Below are 15,574 nucleotides of genomic sequence, written 5' to 3'. Positions count from 1 at the left end.
ATTCCATCAGTTTCCCTCAAAACCAGGGCAGCAGTTCGGATGAATGAAAGACAGACTGTCCCCCACACTGAACCCAAACGCAAGCTCTATTTTTGTTATTTTTTCCTCCTCATTTCACAGATTAAGGGCAAGTCATACTCTAGGTTATGTTTTCCCTAGTTTTTGGTCGGCACAGCTTTGCCTCCAGCCTGGTTCAGGCATTGAAGAACAGTAAGAGCGGCTGTTAGATGTTGCTTTTCCAGCTGAGAGGCAGCTAGAGGCACAAAGCCAATATGTAATTCTCTTTTGCCCAGTTTGGTGGACTTGGATAATTCAGGGAAGACCACGTCCTCCTCATGAATCACCAGATTTCAGCCTCACCCCTTCCGGGATTGAGCTGCCACAACCGTGTTAGGTCCCAAGGTACAGATTGACAAGAGCAGAAAAGAAACCCCAAAAAAGAGGAAAAACTAAACATCTAAAAATAGTCTTTAAAGATTTACATCCATCTTCAACCATCTCAAACCAACACAGAATCTGCATTGGTTTAAGCCACCATGTTTCTGCATAATAAAAAAACCCAACAAACCAAACAATAGAAAAAGCTCTACTCTTGACATACTATTGTATTCCAACTAGTCAAATGGCACAGCATTTCCCTTTAATAAAAGGAAGTAGTGACAAATACTTGTTACTATTACAATATCACAATAATATGATATTAAATTAATAGCATGTTCACAGCTCCAGGAAGTCTGAGCTGAACACTACTCTAGGTTCTGTGTTCACTTTGGCAACGGTACTTATTCAATGTGAACGGCGGCGTTACACACATGAAAAAAACAATAAAAAGAAAAACTGGGCTGGAGTGGGAGTCGGATGGCAGGAAAGGATCAGGTTGTCTTTGATATGAGGTTATAACTCGAGCTGTTTGGTGTCTCCTCCTCCTTCCTGCCCTCCCCTAGCCCCAGCATCCTCTGGCTCCTGCAATGGGGTGGGCTGTGCTATTAGTCTCACACGATGCTGTCCCCCCACAGTCCCTTCCCAGACTATCTCCAGGTACAGCATCACAGGGGGGAGCATCCCCCCCATGTAGGTGTGAGTAGAGATCGTCTGATGGCCCATTTAGCCTCTTTGGTGGGGTGGGGAGAGGCTGTTTGGGGGGAAATCATGCCAAAATGTAACCCTTTGCATCTTTTCTGTCCTGCATGATGTTTTCAGGAGGAGGAATTTTACTGGAAGATGACTAGAAACACCAAGCCTGCACAGCTCCTTGCTCTTGAGGTTGGTGCCATTACATCTGCTTGGACCAAGCTGGATGAGGTGATGTGGAAGGACAGAGTCCTGCTCCCAGGTAACCCAGCCCAACACCAGGACTCAGGGAAGAGGCATTTACTCATCCTCCTGTATATGTCTATTTACACAGCCATCAGTTGCATCCCACTGCCAGCTGGGCAGGTGATGGGGGGTGTTTCTGACACAAGGGACTCTCCCACTGGTACCATTTAAAAAAATACAATTAATACTTTTTTTAAACTTAAACTCATTTCCTTTCCTGATTCCTTTCACTGTCCTTGCAAATACAACAACATTTGATTTACCACCACCTACACAAAGAGATCAAACCTTCACATTTGCCCGGATTTAACCAACCCATGCAGCAGGGAAAGGGCTGCCCTCTGGCACCAGCTGGCACCTGGTGTCCTTGTCCCCACTGTGTGCCCTCATCTCACCCCACGGACGATGCTGGTCACACACCGACTCACAAGGCTGCACCATGACAGGACAACCCAACCTCTACAGTAGCAGGTTGGTGGTTGATCTCTGGAGGGGACAAACCCTCTCTTTGGTGTCAGGAGCTCCTCTGCCCACCCTGGGCATGGGGAAGGGGTGGCTCTGGCAGTCGCCAGCATCCTCCTTACCTTGTCCCTCCCAGAGAACTGAGCCATTTTTGGCTCCACTCATCCTTTGGATGTTCTCCTGTGGCTGGAAAGGTGCTGGAGGAGCTGGGAGCAGCTCAGTAGTGTCTCAAGGGGTTCTGGAAGTGCTCTGTTGGGGTTTCCCCATGGGTGCTCCTGATGGCAGGGTGGGCTTTGGGACAAAATAGTGATGTCCAGGTTCCCACCTCCTAGGGGTGTGTTGTGCTGCTTGTGCCAGCACATGCCATAACTCATCCTGTTGGGAATCAGCCTTGGGGAGCAGCACACTGATGGGGCAGAGGGGAGCCCTGGCCCCAGCACTGGCATCTGAGCACCCCATCCCCATCCACCCAGGATGGACCAGTGCTCAAACCAGCCCTGGAAGGGCAGCAGTGCTGGGGAGCCGCAGAGCATCACGCTGCTTGTCTGTGACAGCCCCAACAATCTTTAAAGTAAAAAACCACAACACGAATCTCCACCACACAAAACCACACCAGAGCCCCCAAAAGTAAAGCTCATAACACCAGTGAAGCATCGCGCTTCGTGTGGGGCTGGGTGGGAGAGGCAGGAATTGGGGGAGAGGGGAGAACACACACACACACACACACACACACACACACACACACACACACACAAAAGTTTCTCTCACTCTTGAGGTAGAACATTGCTTTCAAAGGTTTGGAAGTGCTTTACATGGGAACGACAACAAGGACGCCACCGAGGTGGCAGGTACAGAGCGTGACTGCTGAGGTAGGACCATGCTTGTACTGACCAAGTGCTATGCTACTTGTTTGTTTGAACACGAAGGAAGACGCAGGTATTTCTGCTTCCCAGAAGACATTCATTCCGGTTGAGGTAGGTTCTGAGTTCACTCGGGTTGTCTGTCCAAGTCTTTCAGTAGCCCTCAGGCATCCTTTGACACACACACACTCTTTTTTTTTTTCTTTTTTTTTTCATATTTTTAAGAGTCAATCAGCAAAAAAAGTATCCTGAGAAACAGCGAAAGTGTACAAAATCATCAAATCCACGGAGAGACAGCCTTCCTGGGCCTCAATTTTTGGAGTCAAGTTAGAAGGATTTTTCCAAATGCAGTCTTCTGGAAATAAAAAATAGATCCAAAAAGTAGTCCTAAAGCTGCTGATCACAAAAACGTCTGGGATGCCAAGAGATGGGGGCTCCATTGTATCCCCAGTCTGTCAGAGACTGGAGAGTTTGCCAAACTCTGCCAAGGAGTCTGTTACGTAGCAGCTGCGGGGAAAATCCATCGTGACCAGTCTCCAGAGAGACGTCATCGGAATAAACACATCGAGAGGCTTGAGAAAGGTCAGAAAGATAAGCTTCACAGAGTTTCCAAAAGGCTGTATACATATATATATATTTATATATATATATAAAAATAAAGCAAAACAAAAAAATAACAATCAGACCGTAGAAATCTTCAATTGACCTGAGATTGACAACTCGTAAAGACATCACCAGCCGCGGGTTTGGTTTCTGGTAACTCCTACAAGAGGCTTTGAGTCTTGGCAGTTTTATCCTTCATTGGCAGGACCATGGTCAGGAGCTGGAGCAGCAGGACTGCTGCCATGGGGGTTTTTTGGGAGGGGGTCTGGCTGCTCCTCGATGATGCTGAACTCATCCAGAGGAAGTGTGGAGATCTGGGTTTCATCGTGGGGGGCTGATGGGCTGTGAGCCGACTGGAGAGAGAGAGAGGGGGACATTGCAGTGACAGTGACAACTCACCAATGCACAGCCAGGTGTGCTCCCATCCTGCTGGACTTACCGTTATTCCCTTCTCCTGCTGCTCCTGGGACGGGGATGCTGGGAATAACCTCTCCAGTTCATTCATATCCAGCTGCTTTCCGTTCAAGTCCCTGTCGTCCCTGTCCCGGCGAGTGGCCCCATTCAGGACGAGACCCGTGGCGCTCCGCTGGCTCCGGGGGATCTGCGGGGTTGACAGCTGCTCCTGCACATTTTTGCACATCAACAGCCTGAAAAATAAAGAGATGGAGCCTGAGAGGGAGAAAAATAGTTCATCCTATATTCCTTCCCCCAAGCCTGCGTCTGCCTTATCCCTGTGCTGCATTCCTTCATCCTTCAATCCATCCTATAAAGTCCAATATTGCACTGGGGGTGTGCACAGGTGGGGTCACCCACAGTACCAGGGACCACCACCCCTTGTGAGCAGTGGCATGAGCATCCCTACCTTCCTCGGTACCCAAACATGAGGAAGAGGATGCAGAATATGATGCACGTGACACCGATGTGGATCCCGATGATGATGCCAGTTGTTGAAGTCTTATTGTTCTGCTCATCCTTCATGCAGTCACAGGGGGGATTCAGCACTGCCAGGAAAAAGAGAAGAGGGAGGTCAGTGGTGCTACTCTTCTATTGCTTCTCCAGCTTTTGGGGAGCCCAGAGCCTTGGGCATTGCTGGGAGCTGTGTAGGGGAAGAGAAGAGCCAAGTGGGAAGCAAAGGAGTCACTGCCTGCCTATGCACCTCCCCTGCTCCCAGCACCCCAGGAAGGGAGACACAGCAAGCACAGGACTGGAAAGTCTGTAGTGAGTCAGCTCCACTACCTGGCTGCTGTCATTAGACACAATTAATGAAAAAACCTCACTCTGATGTTAATTTTTGCAATCTCCCATGCCGAGGTGGGAGGTAAAAGGCAGCCACCACACCAGAGTAGGCTGGAACCTGATGGAGTAGACAGATGCCAACGAGATTAGTATTTACTCCAGCACAGACAGAGGAGTAATAACTACCTCTTGAAGATATTCCCACCGGAGGCTTAAAAGGCTTCCAAGAGCAGCAGGCTGTTTTTTACACATAGATGAATATGAAAGGTGTGATCAGTTAAGAGATTCCCTCTAGAGGTTTCTCCTTTGCTGCCAAGTAATGCAGGGCTCACACTTTGCAGCCACTTCCCTTTCCAAAGCCACATGTCATCCCTTTTGACCAGTGAGGGTCAAAATATCCTGGAGAGCTCCAGGAGAGCAGAGATGCTCACAGCATCACATCTCACCTGAGGATGGCAGCTTGTAGCTTATGGATGGGGGGTTGTTCAAGTTCATAGCCTCACCTCTGGCTCAAGCTTAGGAGACAAACCTGGCATATGCAAAGCATTTGGTTTGTCTTCTCCCCATTGGTAAAAAAGCCATCCAGGTGTTCCCAGCCCTGCAGAGTTTTGTCTCAGCATTATTTGTGATGCTGAAAATAAATGAGTGGCTGAAGGTAAGATGAGGGTAATGCCAAAGGGAGCACACAGGATGTGTTTGGCCTCACCACCTTCCTGCAGAGCTACTTCCCAAACCAGCACCAAGCCCCATGTCCCATCTCACCTGTCCTCTCCACGGTTTCCCTCAGGGACACGAAGCGGACAGTGGAGTTTCCATCCCCATGCTGGTTGTAGGCAAGGAGCTTGACTTCATACACCACCGACGCGTCTGCCCGGGGGGACACAAGAGGGACAGTTCAGCTGTAACCAGGAGCCTGATCTCCCCCAGTGATGCTTATTTGGGAAAAGAATATCTTACAGATACACACAAGATGCTGCAAACAAATACCTGTTGCAGGGAAAGCACCCACATAACTTGGAGGAGAGCTGCACCATTTAGGGGTTGGGCAACACATTCAAGCTCTCTCCTGCTAATCACGACAGGGGTGGGGAGGGGACATGGATCAAGGTGTCACTGTACTCACCCAGGTGGGTAATGTTGTAGGCTGTGACATTGCTGGCCAGTAGCACTGGACCTGTGTACTGGGAGAGGTGGACTTTGCGGTAATACAGCTTGAAGCCTTCATGCTGGCCCAGTTTGATGGAGGGCTCCCACGTCGCCTGCACAGTGGTGCTGTTAATGACTTTAATAAAGAGGGATGGCATGGCTGGGACTGAAACAGAGAGAGAAAGAGAGTGGGTTGCATGTGCTTTTTCAGACTGAGTTATGAGAAATTCCCCAGCAGCCTTTCCCTGCAGTCACTGCACCAAAGAATGTGCCAGCTGAGACTGAGAAAAATCTGAGCAGACCAGAATCTGGTTTAACAGCTTTCAACTTCTTCAGGGAGCTGCAGGAGTTTCCAAGGGTTCCCTCTGCTCAGATCAGCAAGCAGAGGCTACTTTTACACTTTGGTTGCAATTTGATGCTCAGCCCAGTCGGGTCAGGGCAGGAATGCAGCAACTTTGGCAATGCATTCTCAAATTCCAATTTTTTGCCCTCACCCTGAGGCACAGACCTTTCAGAGTGATTAATCCCCCTGGGAGGAAGGAACCAGAAGGGATGGAGCTGGAGACATCCATCTTAAAAGTGTGCTAGGTACCTGCACTGGCTTGCAGGGGGCTTGCTCTCCCCATCAGTGTTAGGAGAGAGGTTTGTAACTGTGCTGAGGACTTAGGAGAGAACCAGGGCATCTTCATCAATGGCCCTAAACAGCTGAACAGCCCAAGATCCCTGCACAGCTGGGACTGGCTTGTTTTGGGAAGCAGGCACTTACCTGGCCTTAGGGGCGCACAGAACGTTAGCTGGGAAGATGTCCCTGATGCTGATTCAAAGTCCACCAGGACACCTTTTGCTCCAGTCAGTGCCCCAAAACCCTGCCCTTATTCTCAGGGTGTGCTGTAGAGGGAGTCAGACCATTCCCTCTCCAGGTTCCCCAAAAATTGCCTGGCCCCATTGGTCTGGCCTGAGAGGCAAAGATCTGCAAACCAAAGCCAATTTTCTTGTGATACCTGGGTTTTACAAAACTGGCTCTGCACCAAGCCCAGCCCCGTGCCCTAGGCAGCACTGGGCAGTTCCACACAGATCCACATTTCCCTCTCCCTCCCTTTCTCCTACACTGATCACACCAATACCAGATGTGTCTCAGCAGGACACTTCACTGATTTTTTTCTCCTCATTTCCACAAAACACCCCCAGGCTAAACTCTCCCATCAGTCCCCCAGCCTTTGGCACCATCCAGAAGGTGCAAAGCACAAGATGCTGCAGGCTCTGCCCAGCCCAGGGCTCTGCTCCAGCATCAGCACCAGGAGGGAGAAGAGTTTTGGGCACCAGGTACCATGCTCAGCTACACCCCACAGCAAAATCATCCACCAGAACAACAGCCCTGCTTCTCCAGCAGCCTCCAGGCTTTGAGGTAGAGCTATTTTTCCAATCTGACATGATTACAAGCTCAGCAGTTCCCAAATATAAGGATTGCTGGGCTTGCACTGGACCAAAGCTGATTTCTGGCTTGTTTTTCCCCAAAGGGTCTCTAAGGATGAGCAGTGCAAACCCAGCCTTTGGCAGAGAGTTCAGCACAGCCATTAGTGAGTGATGGGGAGAAGGAGATAAAACATGGCCATGTCAATCTAAGACTAATGAGAGCTAAAAAGGGCATTTCCTCAATTTAACAGTAAAACTGCACAGCACAACCATTTGCCTTTTTCTGGGTACTGAGAACTAAAGGTTTCCCATGAGGAGATTTAGAGGAAGGATGGATGTCTCTCCAGCTGAGAAGGAGGGTCTGGGCAATCCTGTCTCTTCCCAAAGTGATGCCCTCCTTCAGCTGCAGGGACTTTGCCTGGCAGCCTCTAAATAAGCCCATGGAGATGAGCAATTCCCTGCTGACTGCTGAGTATCTCCATATGGATTTGGGAGGAAAGACCCAGTGTCCTGGGTCAAGTTAATGAGATCCCATCCTGCCTGAGTGCTGCCAATGGGAAAAACAGTGGGCTGAAGTACTCCTTCTTGCTAGGATTTATTCTGATGTGCATTTCATTGCTGGTAAGGCTGAACTTAATTCCTGGGTTCAAAATAGAGTAAATTGTATTTATGTCAGAATGTGCCATTCCTCCCAAGGCTGCGTATTTTTGCAATCCAATTAAATACTCCTTTTTTCTCATTCTCCCAGTTCCCTCTAGGGCAAAATCCCCACTCTCATAAGCTGGACACTTGCTTAAAGCATCACTTTTCCAACCACGGGAGAAAACACCACAGAAAGGCAAATTATCACATTATCCCATGGACAAAGAAACACTGATGTGGGCCATCCTGATTTGTGAAGAGTCGGCTTTATTTTATGGTTGCAGAGCCTTACATTTAATAAAAACCACAAGAATATCTCTCCTTAAAAGTATGGAATATATCATATTTATTCAAACTTTGAGTATATATATATATGTATAATACTGATTATAGGTATATGCACTCGCAGAATGCACGTGCTGTTTATAATGTGATTACACAAATAAGTGTATACAATGGAATATATCTGTGTGTGTGTGAATATATGTACACACACCAGCAGATAGGTGCTTCACAGAAGTATATATAAGACATAATATGGAGCTACTATAAGTGAGGCATCTCCCTCATGCTAAGGGCTGGGATACTTGTTTTCCTCTTCCGTGCTGTTTGGAATTTTCCCCAGGTCATTTCAACTTTCTTCTTGAAGGCGTCTTTAGCCGAAGATGACTAAAGGAACAGTCTTCATCCTAGAGAAATGTCAAAAAGTCCTGGAGAAAACCCTAAAAAGCATTAAAAGACAAGAACAAGGAGTGTGTGCTGCTTAATGAAGCAGAGAGCGTTTGAGATTTAAAATACCATGGCATTTGTGAAACGGCATAAAGGAGAACGACAGGGAGGAGGCAGGAGGGCCTTCCCAGTGAGTGAGGTTTATGGAGGACAAAGTTCACTTGGGTCTCTTCTCTACGGCATCTTTCCTTCTACTTTCCATCCGAAATCAGCACTGGCACAAGGAAAAGAGCACTGCATCTCTAGAAAGCATCAGAGGCTTCAGCCAAGCACACTCTCAGAGTATTGCCAGCCCTGAAAAGCTGATGGCCCCGAGCCAAAAGCAACCCCACTCCTCAGTTTTCTGAGGAGCATTTCATATTCCTACTCGAGACAATACCAGCTTAACACTGTCACTCAGACCAATCTCCAGCTGGCAGCACCTCTGCTGCCCTGGCTCTGCTGAGCCATCCCTGGCTGCCAGATATGGCATCTTGGAAAATCCATCCTTTTCTGAGGCTGTTAGCACAGATCCAGGGGCTTCCTGAGCTCAGAGGGACCACAGCTCTCCTGTGCATGTCAGGAGGGCACAGGGTGAAAACAGCTTGGCCATGAGAAGAAGCAAATCTGCAGTGAAACCTGAATTTGGTGACAAAAGCCACCAGGCCCTGTCTCTCTCCTCTGTGAGCAGAAGGAAACAGGCACCTGAGTGAAGCAAAGCGAACAAATGAAGCCAGAACTGGGGCTTTTAAATATCTTTTTACCTTCCTACAAGTCAAATGCAGGCTGGGGTGTAGTGATCTGAAGCAAGCCAGCTTGCCCATCCTGGACAGGGAACTCATTCCCGAAACTTTGTTACACAGGACAAACCTTTTTTAAAAGGATAGCAGAGCCAGACAGCAATACCTTAAAACTTCAGAGAGCCAGGAAATTTATGATCCCATTACCAGATATCTAACTATTCCTGTTGTGACTGAAGGTAATAATGACAAGAAGTCCTCTCTCACTTGACCTGGATTTCTGCAGAGTCACCAAGATCTATGGAGCATGGCTGGCTTGTAGCTCCCGGGGCTGAACTCAGAGCATCGGGTCAGGGAGTTTCAAGCTTTGCCTTAGCCCATCCTTCTGCCTCTAAATTGGAAGGAAAAACAAACTCCAAGGGTGACTGATTCCCTGCAGAGTACCAAGGAAAATAAATTTGCAGGGCAAAAATCCAGCAGGGCGATGATTTACTGGTGTTTTTGCTTGAATTCTGTAATAAGTATCTGCAAGGGCTGTGAACAGAATGAGAACTGGATCTTCCACCTGGAAGTCAACACACTCTTCCATATGATCCTAAATAACATCCTCACACCCAAGGCCCTCTCCACTGAAAATTCATAATTACTGAATGTTCATGAGAATGATTCCTAAGAAATTAGTCTCCATATGAGACAAGCCAAGGTTCAGAGATAGATGATTCTCTAGGAGAACATTCTTCCAATTCTGACTGACAGATCACACTGGGGTGGTAATTTCTGCCTGGTGTCTGTGGGCAAGGGTCCTGTATTAAAGCACTCATTTTCTTACTGGGGAAGCTAACTGGTGGCAAAATTAAGAAGAAAAAGCCTTGGAGATCATCCTAACTTCTCACTGAAACAGAAAGCTGCTCCAAGGCAGGGATCTGTAGGTCAGGACAGCTCAGCTCTAGTGTAATTTGCCCAGGATAGAGCAGAAGATAACAAAATCTGTAAAAGTGTGGCACCTATCAAGTAAGAGCTGTGAGTACCAGAGCTGCTGGAAGATGCTGAGATGCTGCTTGAGCAGGAAGTCTGCATTTAGCAAGAAGCTAAGGAAGAGCCCAGAGCAGCTGCAATGCACAAGACCAGGCAAGTTTGCACTCACCCCCTGCTACAACATCAGCTGGGAGAGGCGATGCTGCGTTTAATCAGTCAACCCCCCTGCAACGATACAAGTGAGTTTTACACAATATCCCAGAGTACGAGGAGCAGCAGGAACAAGGAGCATCAACACCACAGGCTACAGTGGCACAGCACTGCGGGGTGGTGTCGGGGTGACCAGTGCTGCTGCTACACACAGCAGGAATCAGCATCTGAGGGGCCCTGCGTGAAGTGTTCCTTACCTTCCCCCAGCGTGCTCACCACCGTCACTTCTGAGGCTTTGCTGGCACCCCGGGAGGTGTAAGCCTTGATATAAAAGCTGTAGCTGGTAGAGGGCTCCAGATCAGTCACTAGCTGCTGGAAGGTGCTCTTGCTAACAGCCTCCTGGTACTCCATCTCCACAGGATCTGAAACGCAAAGGGAGGCAGAACAGAGCAGCGTTAGGCTTTGCAAGAGGTAAAGAGAATAAATAGATGTTGTAAGCAGTAATTTTGGTCCCTGGGGTGGATATGTACCTGCTCACACACATTTCTGCTTACATTTCAAGGCCAGGCTGGATAGGGCTTTGAGCAACTTGGTCTAGTGGAAGCTGTTCCTGCCTGTGGCAGGGGTTGGAACTGGATGATCCATAAGGCCCCTTCCAACCCATAGCATTCTCTGATTTTGTGATTTCTGTGTGCTTTGCCAGAGATCTATGTGGGCAGCAAGATTTGACTATGCAGCTTCACCCTCCCCACCCTTTTGGTACTTACAGTGGTATATTTAATATTTGCAGGTACTTACAGTGTATTTACAGCCTCATCTCTGCCCTTCAGAAACTGGGAGGTGATGGAGAACACTGATGGCAGCACAGACCACTGCAGTGCAGACCTGGTTTTACCTCATGGGCTGTTGCTAAACTATGGGCAAGCTGAGGATGCTCTGGGCAGTGAGTGTAGCACAGTACCTGCAGCTTTCCGGATGTGCAGCACGTAGCCAATGATCTCCTTGGTGTTCTGCAGAGGCTTTTCCCAGGACACCTGGATGGTGGTTGCAGAGACAGTCTCTGCCCTCACGCCCTGAGGAGGGCTGGGCAGCCCATCAGCCCACAGCACAGTGAGGCGGGCACTGGCCTGCGTGGAGCCCGCGCTGTTCTCGGCCAGGCACTGGTAGATGGCTTCATCCGCCTGGTTGATCCCATAGATGGAGAGAGTGCTGTGTGGGGACATGAGAGGGACAAGAATCATGCTGACTGCCATGGCCCCCGTGCTGGCTCCCATGACAGGGCATCCCACAGCCTCTACTTCCACAGAAAACTTTCAGGAAGCTGTGGGCTGGTGCTTTTGGGGAAAGAAAAATCCAGGAGGTGGATGTGTCATTCCCTGGAACCTGTGACTGGGCAGATTATCTGTCTCAGCCTGCAGATACTGTGGTTCAGGTACAGCCAGGTGTGGACACAGGGTGGAATAGGAACCAGCAGGATCTAAAGGTGTGGCTTCAGGAAGATCCCAGCCACACTACAGAGCCAGCTCTGTGGCAAGTGCATCCACACACCCAAAGCAGCTCTAACTGGCTTAGCTCCAGTACACACCAGTGAGACCCATTCAGGCACTGCACATGGTTGCTAAGCCAAGTCTAATCAAACACAGCCAGACAGCCCTCTGGTGATGCTCTAATTGCATTATAGCACATTAGAGCTGTCTTAGGGTAACACTGGGATTAGCTGATTTATCCAGCAGGGTTACAGCCTCAGCTCCTGCTTCTGCACATCCAGAAACACCATCACCATGAGCCAAAAGCCAAAGCTTATGATCAAGCCACAGGTTTTGTCTGCAGAACCTCTGAGTGTATTTTTGATGCTGGTGCATCAAAGCTTGCTGCCTCCCAGGGAAACAACCAGAACTGTTCTTGCAGCCTGCTCTGGGTAGCTTCCACATCAGGCTTAGATGCTGTTTTCACCATCCAAGAAAAGACAAGCACTGGCTACCCTGGAAAACAGTCCTAAAGGAGGGGGGGAAATCAGCCATGTACCAGCCTCTCAAATGAGCATATTCCTGAGCACAGTGCCCATGTCTGCAGAGGGATGACCAGAGTCCTTGTCTATGTGGCCACATGAACTGGAGGCCCATTCTGCACTGCAGGACCCTCCAGCAATGGCTGTGGACAACTGGAGCAAGTTCAGGGCCAGCTCAAAGCCTGTACCACACAATATCTTTAAAACAACACCAGAAAATACTGACTCAGAAAAAATTGCGTGACATGTTAGCTCTGTCTTGCCATTTGAACACACAAAGCAGCTTTTCTTAATAACATCTGCTCACAAACAGAGACCCATCAATGAAAGCTCCACTCAAAACCAAGCCAGGGATAACACAATTCAATATGTGAATCCATCAGACACAGGGTCTCCTAAATAAAAAAATACTCAGTGTATCTCCCTTCCGAGGCATGGGGTGGGCACTGTCACCACTGTGTCCAGCTCTGAGCTGGAACTGGAAAGGCAGATTTGATTTTTACCCAACTCTGAAGCAGCAGATCAGGTTATGGTAAAATCTGCTTACAATGTCCTTGGTCCTGGGAAGGTGTTCTCACACACAGGACATCTTGGGGAAAATTTCAGAAGCTCACATGAGCTTTTTCCTACTTTTCTCTAAGAAATGACCCAAACCTAACCAAGTCACATCCACTATTTGTTTGTAAGGAGAAATAAATTACTTTCTTCTCCTGCAGTGAATTCCAAGTGGACCTGGAACTTGACTGTGCATGAATAAATCCCAAGCATCTCTGTTGATGCAAGGGGCACTTCATGGCTTTTTGGGAATCACAATCAAAGCTGCCTTTTATGTAAATGAAAAACTGAACACTGGAAATGATAAATAACCTGCCACTGCCTGCCTGTATGTCAGAACAAACGCTTCTTCTAATTGCAGCAAAATATTGGTCTTCCTATATTAAAATTTATTATTGCTGTTGATTTAACATTCCTATTCCTGCTTTGCAAATTATCGGGGGCCATGATGAGTGAGCAAATGTTTAACAGTCATCAATTTATGTCCTATGCCTTTGTTTCCTTGGAAACATTGTAAATGGAATATCAAATGTGATGGTTTCAGCTGATATGGTGATTTTCGAGAATCAGCCCTAAGCTCCTCTCATAGCCATGGGCTCAACATATCTGATTAAATGGAAGGAGAAAGGCAGAGCTGGGAGAGGGCGCAGGGGAGGAAGGCCCTGATGTGTGGCTCAGCTGTGTCAACAAGGGCTGACTCCTGTGAGGACAGATGGCAGAAGGCAGGATTACGCCATCTGAGAGCTGCACTCCCAGCCCTGCACAAAGCAGATGTGTGGAAGGAGCAGCAGCACTTCCTTCTGCCCTGTCAATGCAGGGATTATTTCCATGTGGCTGCTGTGCATCTGGGCACACAGAGCAGCCAGGCTGGGCTGGCACACGGGTCAAGAGTGGTGTTAGGCTTCCCAAGCACAAAGCAGATCTGGAGCAAGGAGTATTTAGGCTCCGCTGCCTCCAGGTGAATTTGTGTGCTTTGCATAGAGAGAGGAAAAGATGTGGAGGAGGGAAGAGCAGAGCCAGTGCACAGGACCAGTGTTCAGTCTTGCTGCTTTTTGTCTGTTTCTTTTTTTAAGAAAGCTCAAACAAAAGGGAAATCTGTAGTTGCTGTGCAAGAAGACGCAGAGTGTCTCTGTGCATCAACCATCTGAAATATGCAGTGTCCTTTTATTTCTTCCCGTCAACATGAAAAAAATCTGTCACTTTGGGACATCTGCTGCTGGAAAACTTTCCCGCGAGTGCCAGACTGGCAGCGCCGCGAGCACGTCAGACGAGGCGAGATGCCAGAAGGCTTTCTGCTGGTCACCAGAGCCGCTCGGCAAGCCGAGGGCTCCATCACATCTCCACACAATGCCCTGACAGGCATTGATGGAAGTGGGGAGAGGAGCTGCTGCAGATTCACACCCGGCTGAGCTGAAACGAGAGGCCTCCGCTGCTCGAAAGCCGCAGTATTCCCAAGCTGTCTTCCCAGTTCATAGGCAATCAGGATGACTGATCTGGCTCGGGTCAGGGGTCCAGGCCGGTGACCGGAGATCGGCTTTCCAAAGGCTCCTCTGAAAAAGTCTGTGAACTGAAGGAAGCCTCTTCATCGATTCAGCAGCACAAAGAAGAGGGGCCCATCTGGGAGGGCATCAGCCTGCGCGCGCACAGGAGCACAAAGGAGGGAGTGGGATGAAATTAATGCAGAGAGCAGGCTGTGGCTAGCAGGGACAGAGTTCTGAGTGCCAGCAGACACAGAAAGCCACCAGTGCTACATTCAGATGCCCCATCCCTGCTCTGGCTCTGTTTGTCACGGCATGTGTTGTGCTGTGCTGCACTGCTGTGAATGATCCACTCCTGGGCTGCTGGCTTGTGCTGTGCTGCGAAGGAGCCTTTGCCCCCCAGCTTTGCAGAAATGCCCTGTATTCTTAAGGTTGCCTCATTCAGGCTGAGAATAAGGTGCAAAATTTGAAAAGTGACACTCAGCAGCCCAGAGGGACACTGTATATCATTCCCAGCCCCCTATATGCATATTCTTTTACACCCAGAAATTAAATATCATGCAGAGCATCCTAGGTGAAATTGGGTTGGGTTATGCAGGAGAAGGACTGGTTTCTATTTTGCAGGTACTGCAGCCCATTGGCTAGGATCCCAGCCCAGTCTTGTGATTTCAGACTCACTCAAGAGCAGCTTCTGGAAGGATGTTGCTGGTCCCAGCCACTCAGTCTGTTTCTATGAGCCACAGAGTACAATCACAGACTTAAGTGAATCCTGCGCCAGGAAGCAGAGAAATCTTTACATCTTCAGGACCACGGGGAAATGCAAAACATCTCACAAAAAACTACTGGAAGGGAGGACAGAGCATATGTTGGTAGAACTGTAAATGCAGACACTTGGGAGAGCTCTCTGCTGCTAAATGGAAAGTCCCCCAAACCTTTTTTTCCAGCAAGCAACACATATTGGAGAGGAAAAAGACTCAGGCTAATTCAGGGGAGACTAATTTTAGGTTGCACCACCATGGGCTCAGTCCTGTCTCAAAGCCTCCTGTGTAAGGGCCATTCTCTGCCGATGGATTTTGTTGTGTGCGACAGTTGGAACAAATACTTAAACTCCTGACTTGATAATGCTCTTCAAGAGCAGCTCAGTGGAGCAGCACACAGAGAAATTACACAGGCAACTTGGCAGAAAAATAATCGCAGCCACACGAGAAGGAGAGACTGATGCCCATTGCTGTTGGCTGATCCAGGGCTGCTGCAGGTCATTTTTGTGGGATACAGCTGTGT

General features: G+C 48.7%; 1 protein-coding gene and 1 long non-coding RNA gene across 4 annotated transcripts in view; one reads left to right on the top strand and one right to left on the bottom strand.

Annotated features, from left to right (window-relative positions):
- The window catches only part of LOC146432558 (uncharacterized), a 30,308-nt gene extending 27,318 nt beyond the window's left edge, over nucleotides 1-2,990 (top strand). Inside the window, exons 3-4 of one of the 3 annotated variants that reach the window (XR_014854232.1) lie at nucleotides 1,201-1,333; nucleotides 2,865-2,990. This is a non-coding gene — a long non-coding RNA (uncharacterized LOC146432558). Of the gene's footprint in view, nucleotides 1-1,200; nucleotides 1,998-2,864 lie in introns of those variants that run through there. The other 2 variants (XR_014854233.1, XR_014854231.1) reach the window with 2 other exon arrangements.
- A 223-nt stretch (nucleotides 2,991-3,213) lies between these two features.
- The window catches only part of IGDCC3 (immunoglobulin superfamily DCC subclass member 3), a 94,263-nt gene continuing 81,902 nt past the window's right edge, over nucleotides 3,214-15,574 (bottom strand). The window contains exons 8-14 of the mRNA XM_085070293.1: nucleotides 11,214-11,461; nucleotides 10,510-10,674; nucleotides 5,602-5,790; nucleotides 5,241-5,345; nucleotides 4,105-4,243; nucleotides 3,682-3,889; nucleotides 3,214-3,595 (exon numbers count right to left, since the gene is read on the bottom strand). Coding sequence (XP_084926419.1) covers nucleotides 3,431-3,595; nucleotides 3,682-3,889; nucleotides 4,105-4,243; nucleotides 5,241-5,345; nucleotides 5,602-5,790; nucleotides 10,510-10,674; nucleotides 11,214-11,461 — 1,219 coding nt within the window. The 3' untranslated portion in view covers nucleotides 3,214-3,430. The remainder of the gene's footprint in view (nucleotides 3,596-3,681; nucleotides 3,890-4,104; nucleotides 4,244-5,240; nucleotides 5,346-5,601; nucleotides 5,791-10,509; nucleotides 10,675-11,213; nucleotides 11,462-15,574) is intronic.

The sequence above is a fragment of the Lichenostomus cassidix genome, chromosome 10, assembly GCF_008360975.1.
Source record: "Lichenostomus cassidix isolate B80296 chromosome 10, HeHo_3.0, whole genome shotgun sequence".
In the NCBI taxonomy this organism is placed as follows: Eukaryota; Metazoa; Chordata; class Aves; order Passeriformes; family Meliphagidae; genus Lichenostomus; species Lichenostomus cassidix.
This window is presented reverse-complemented; position numbering and strand designations above follow the sequence as displayed.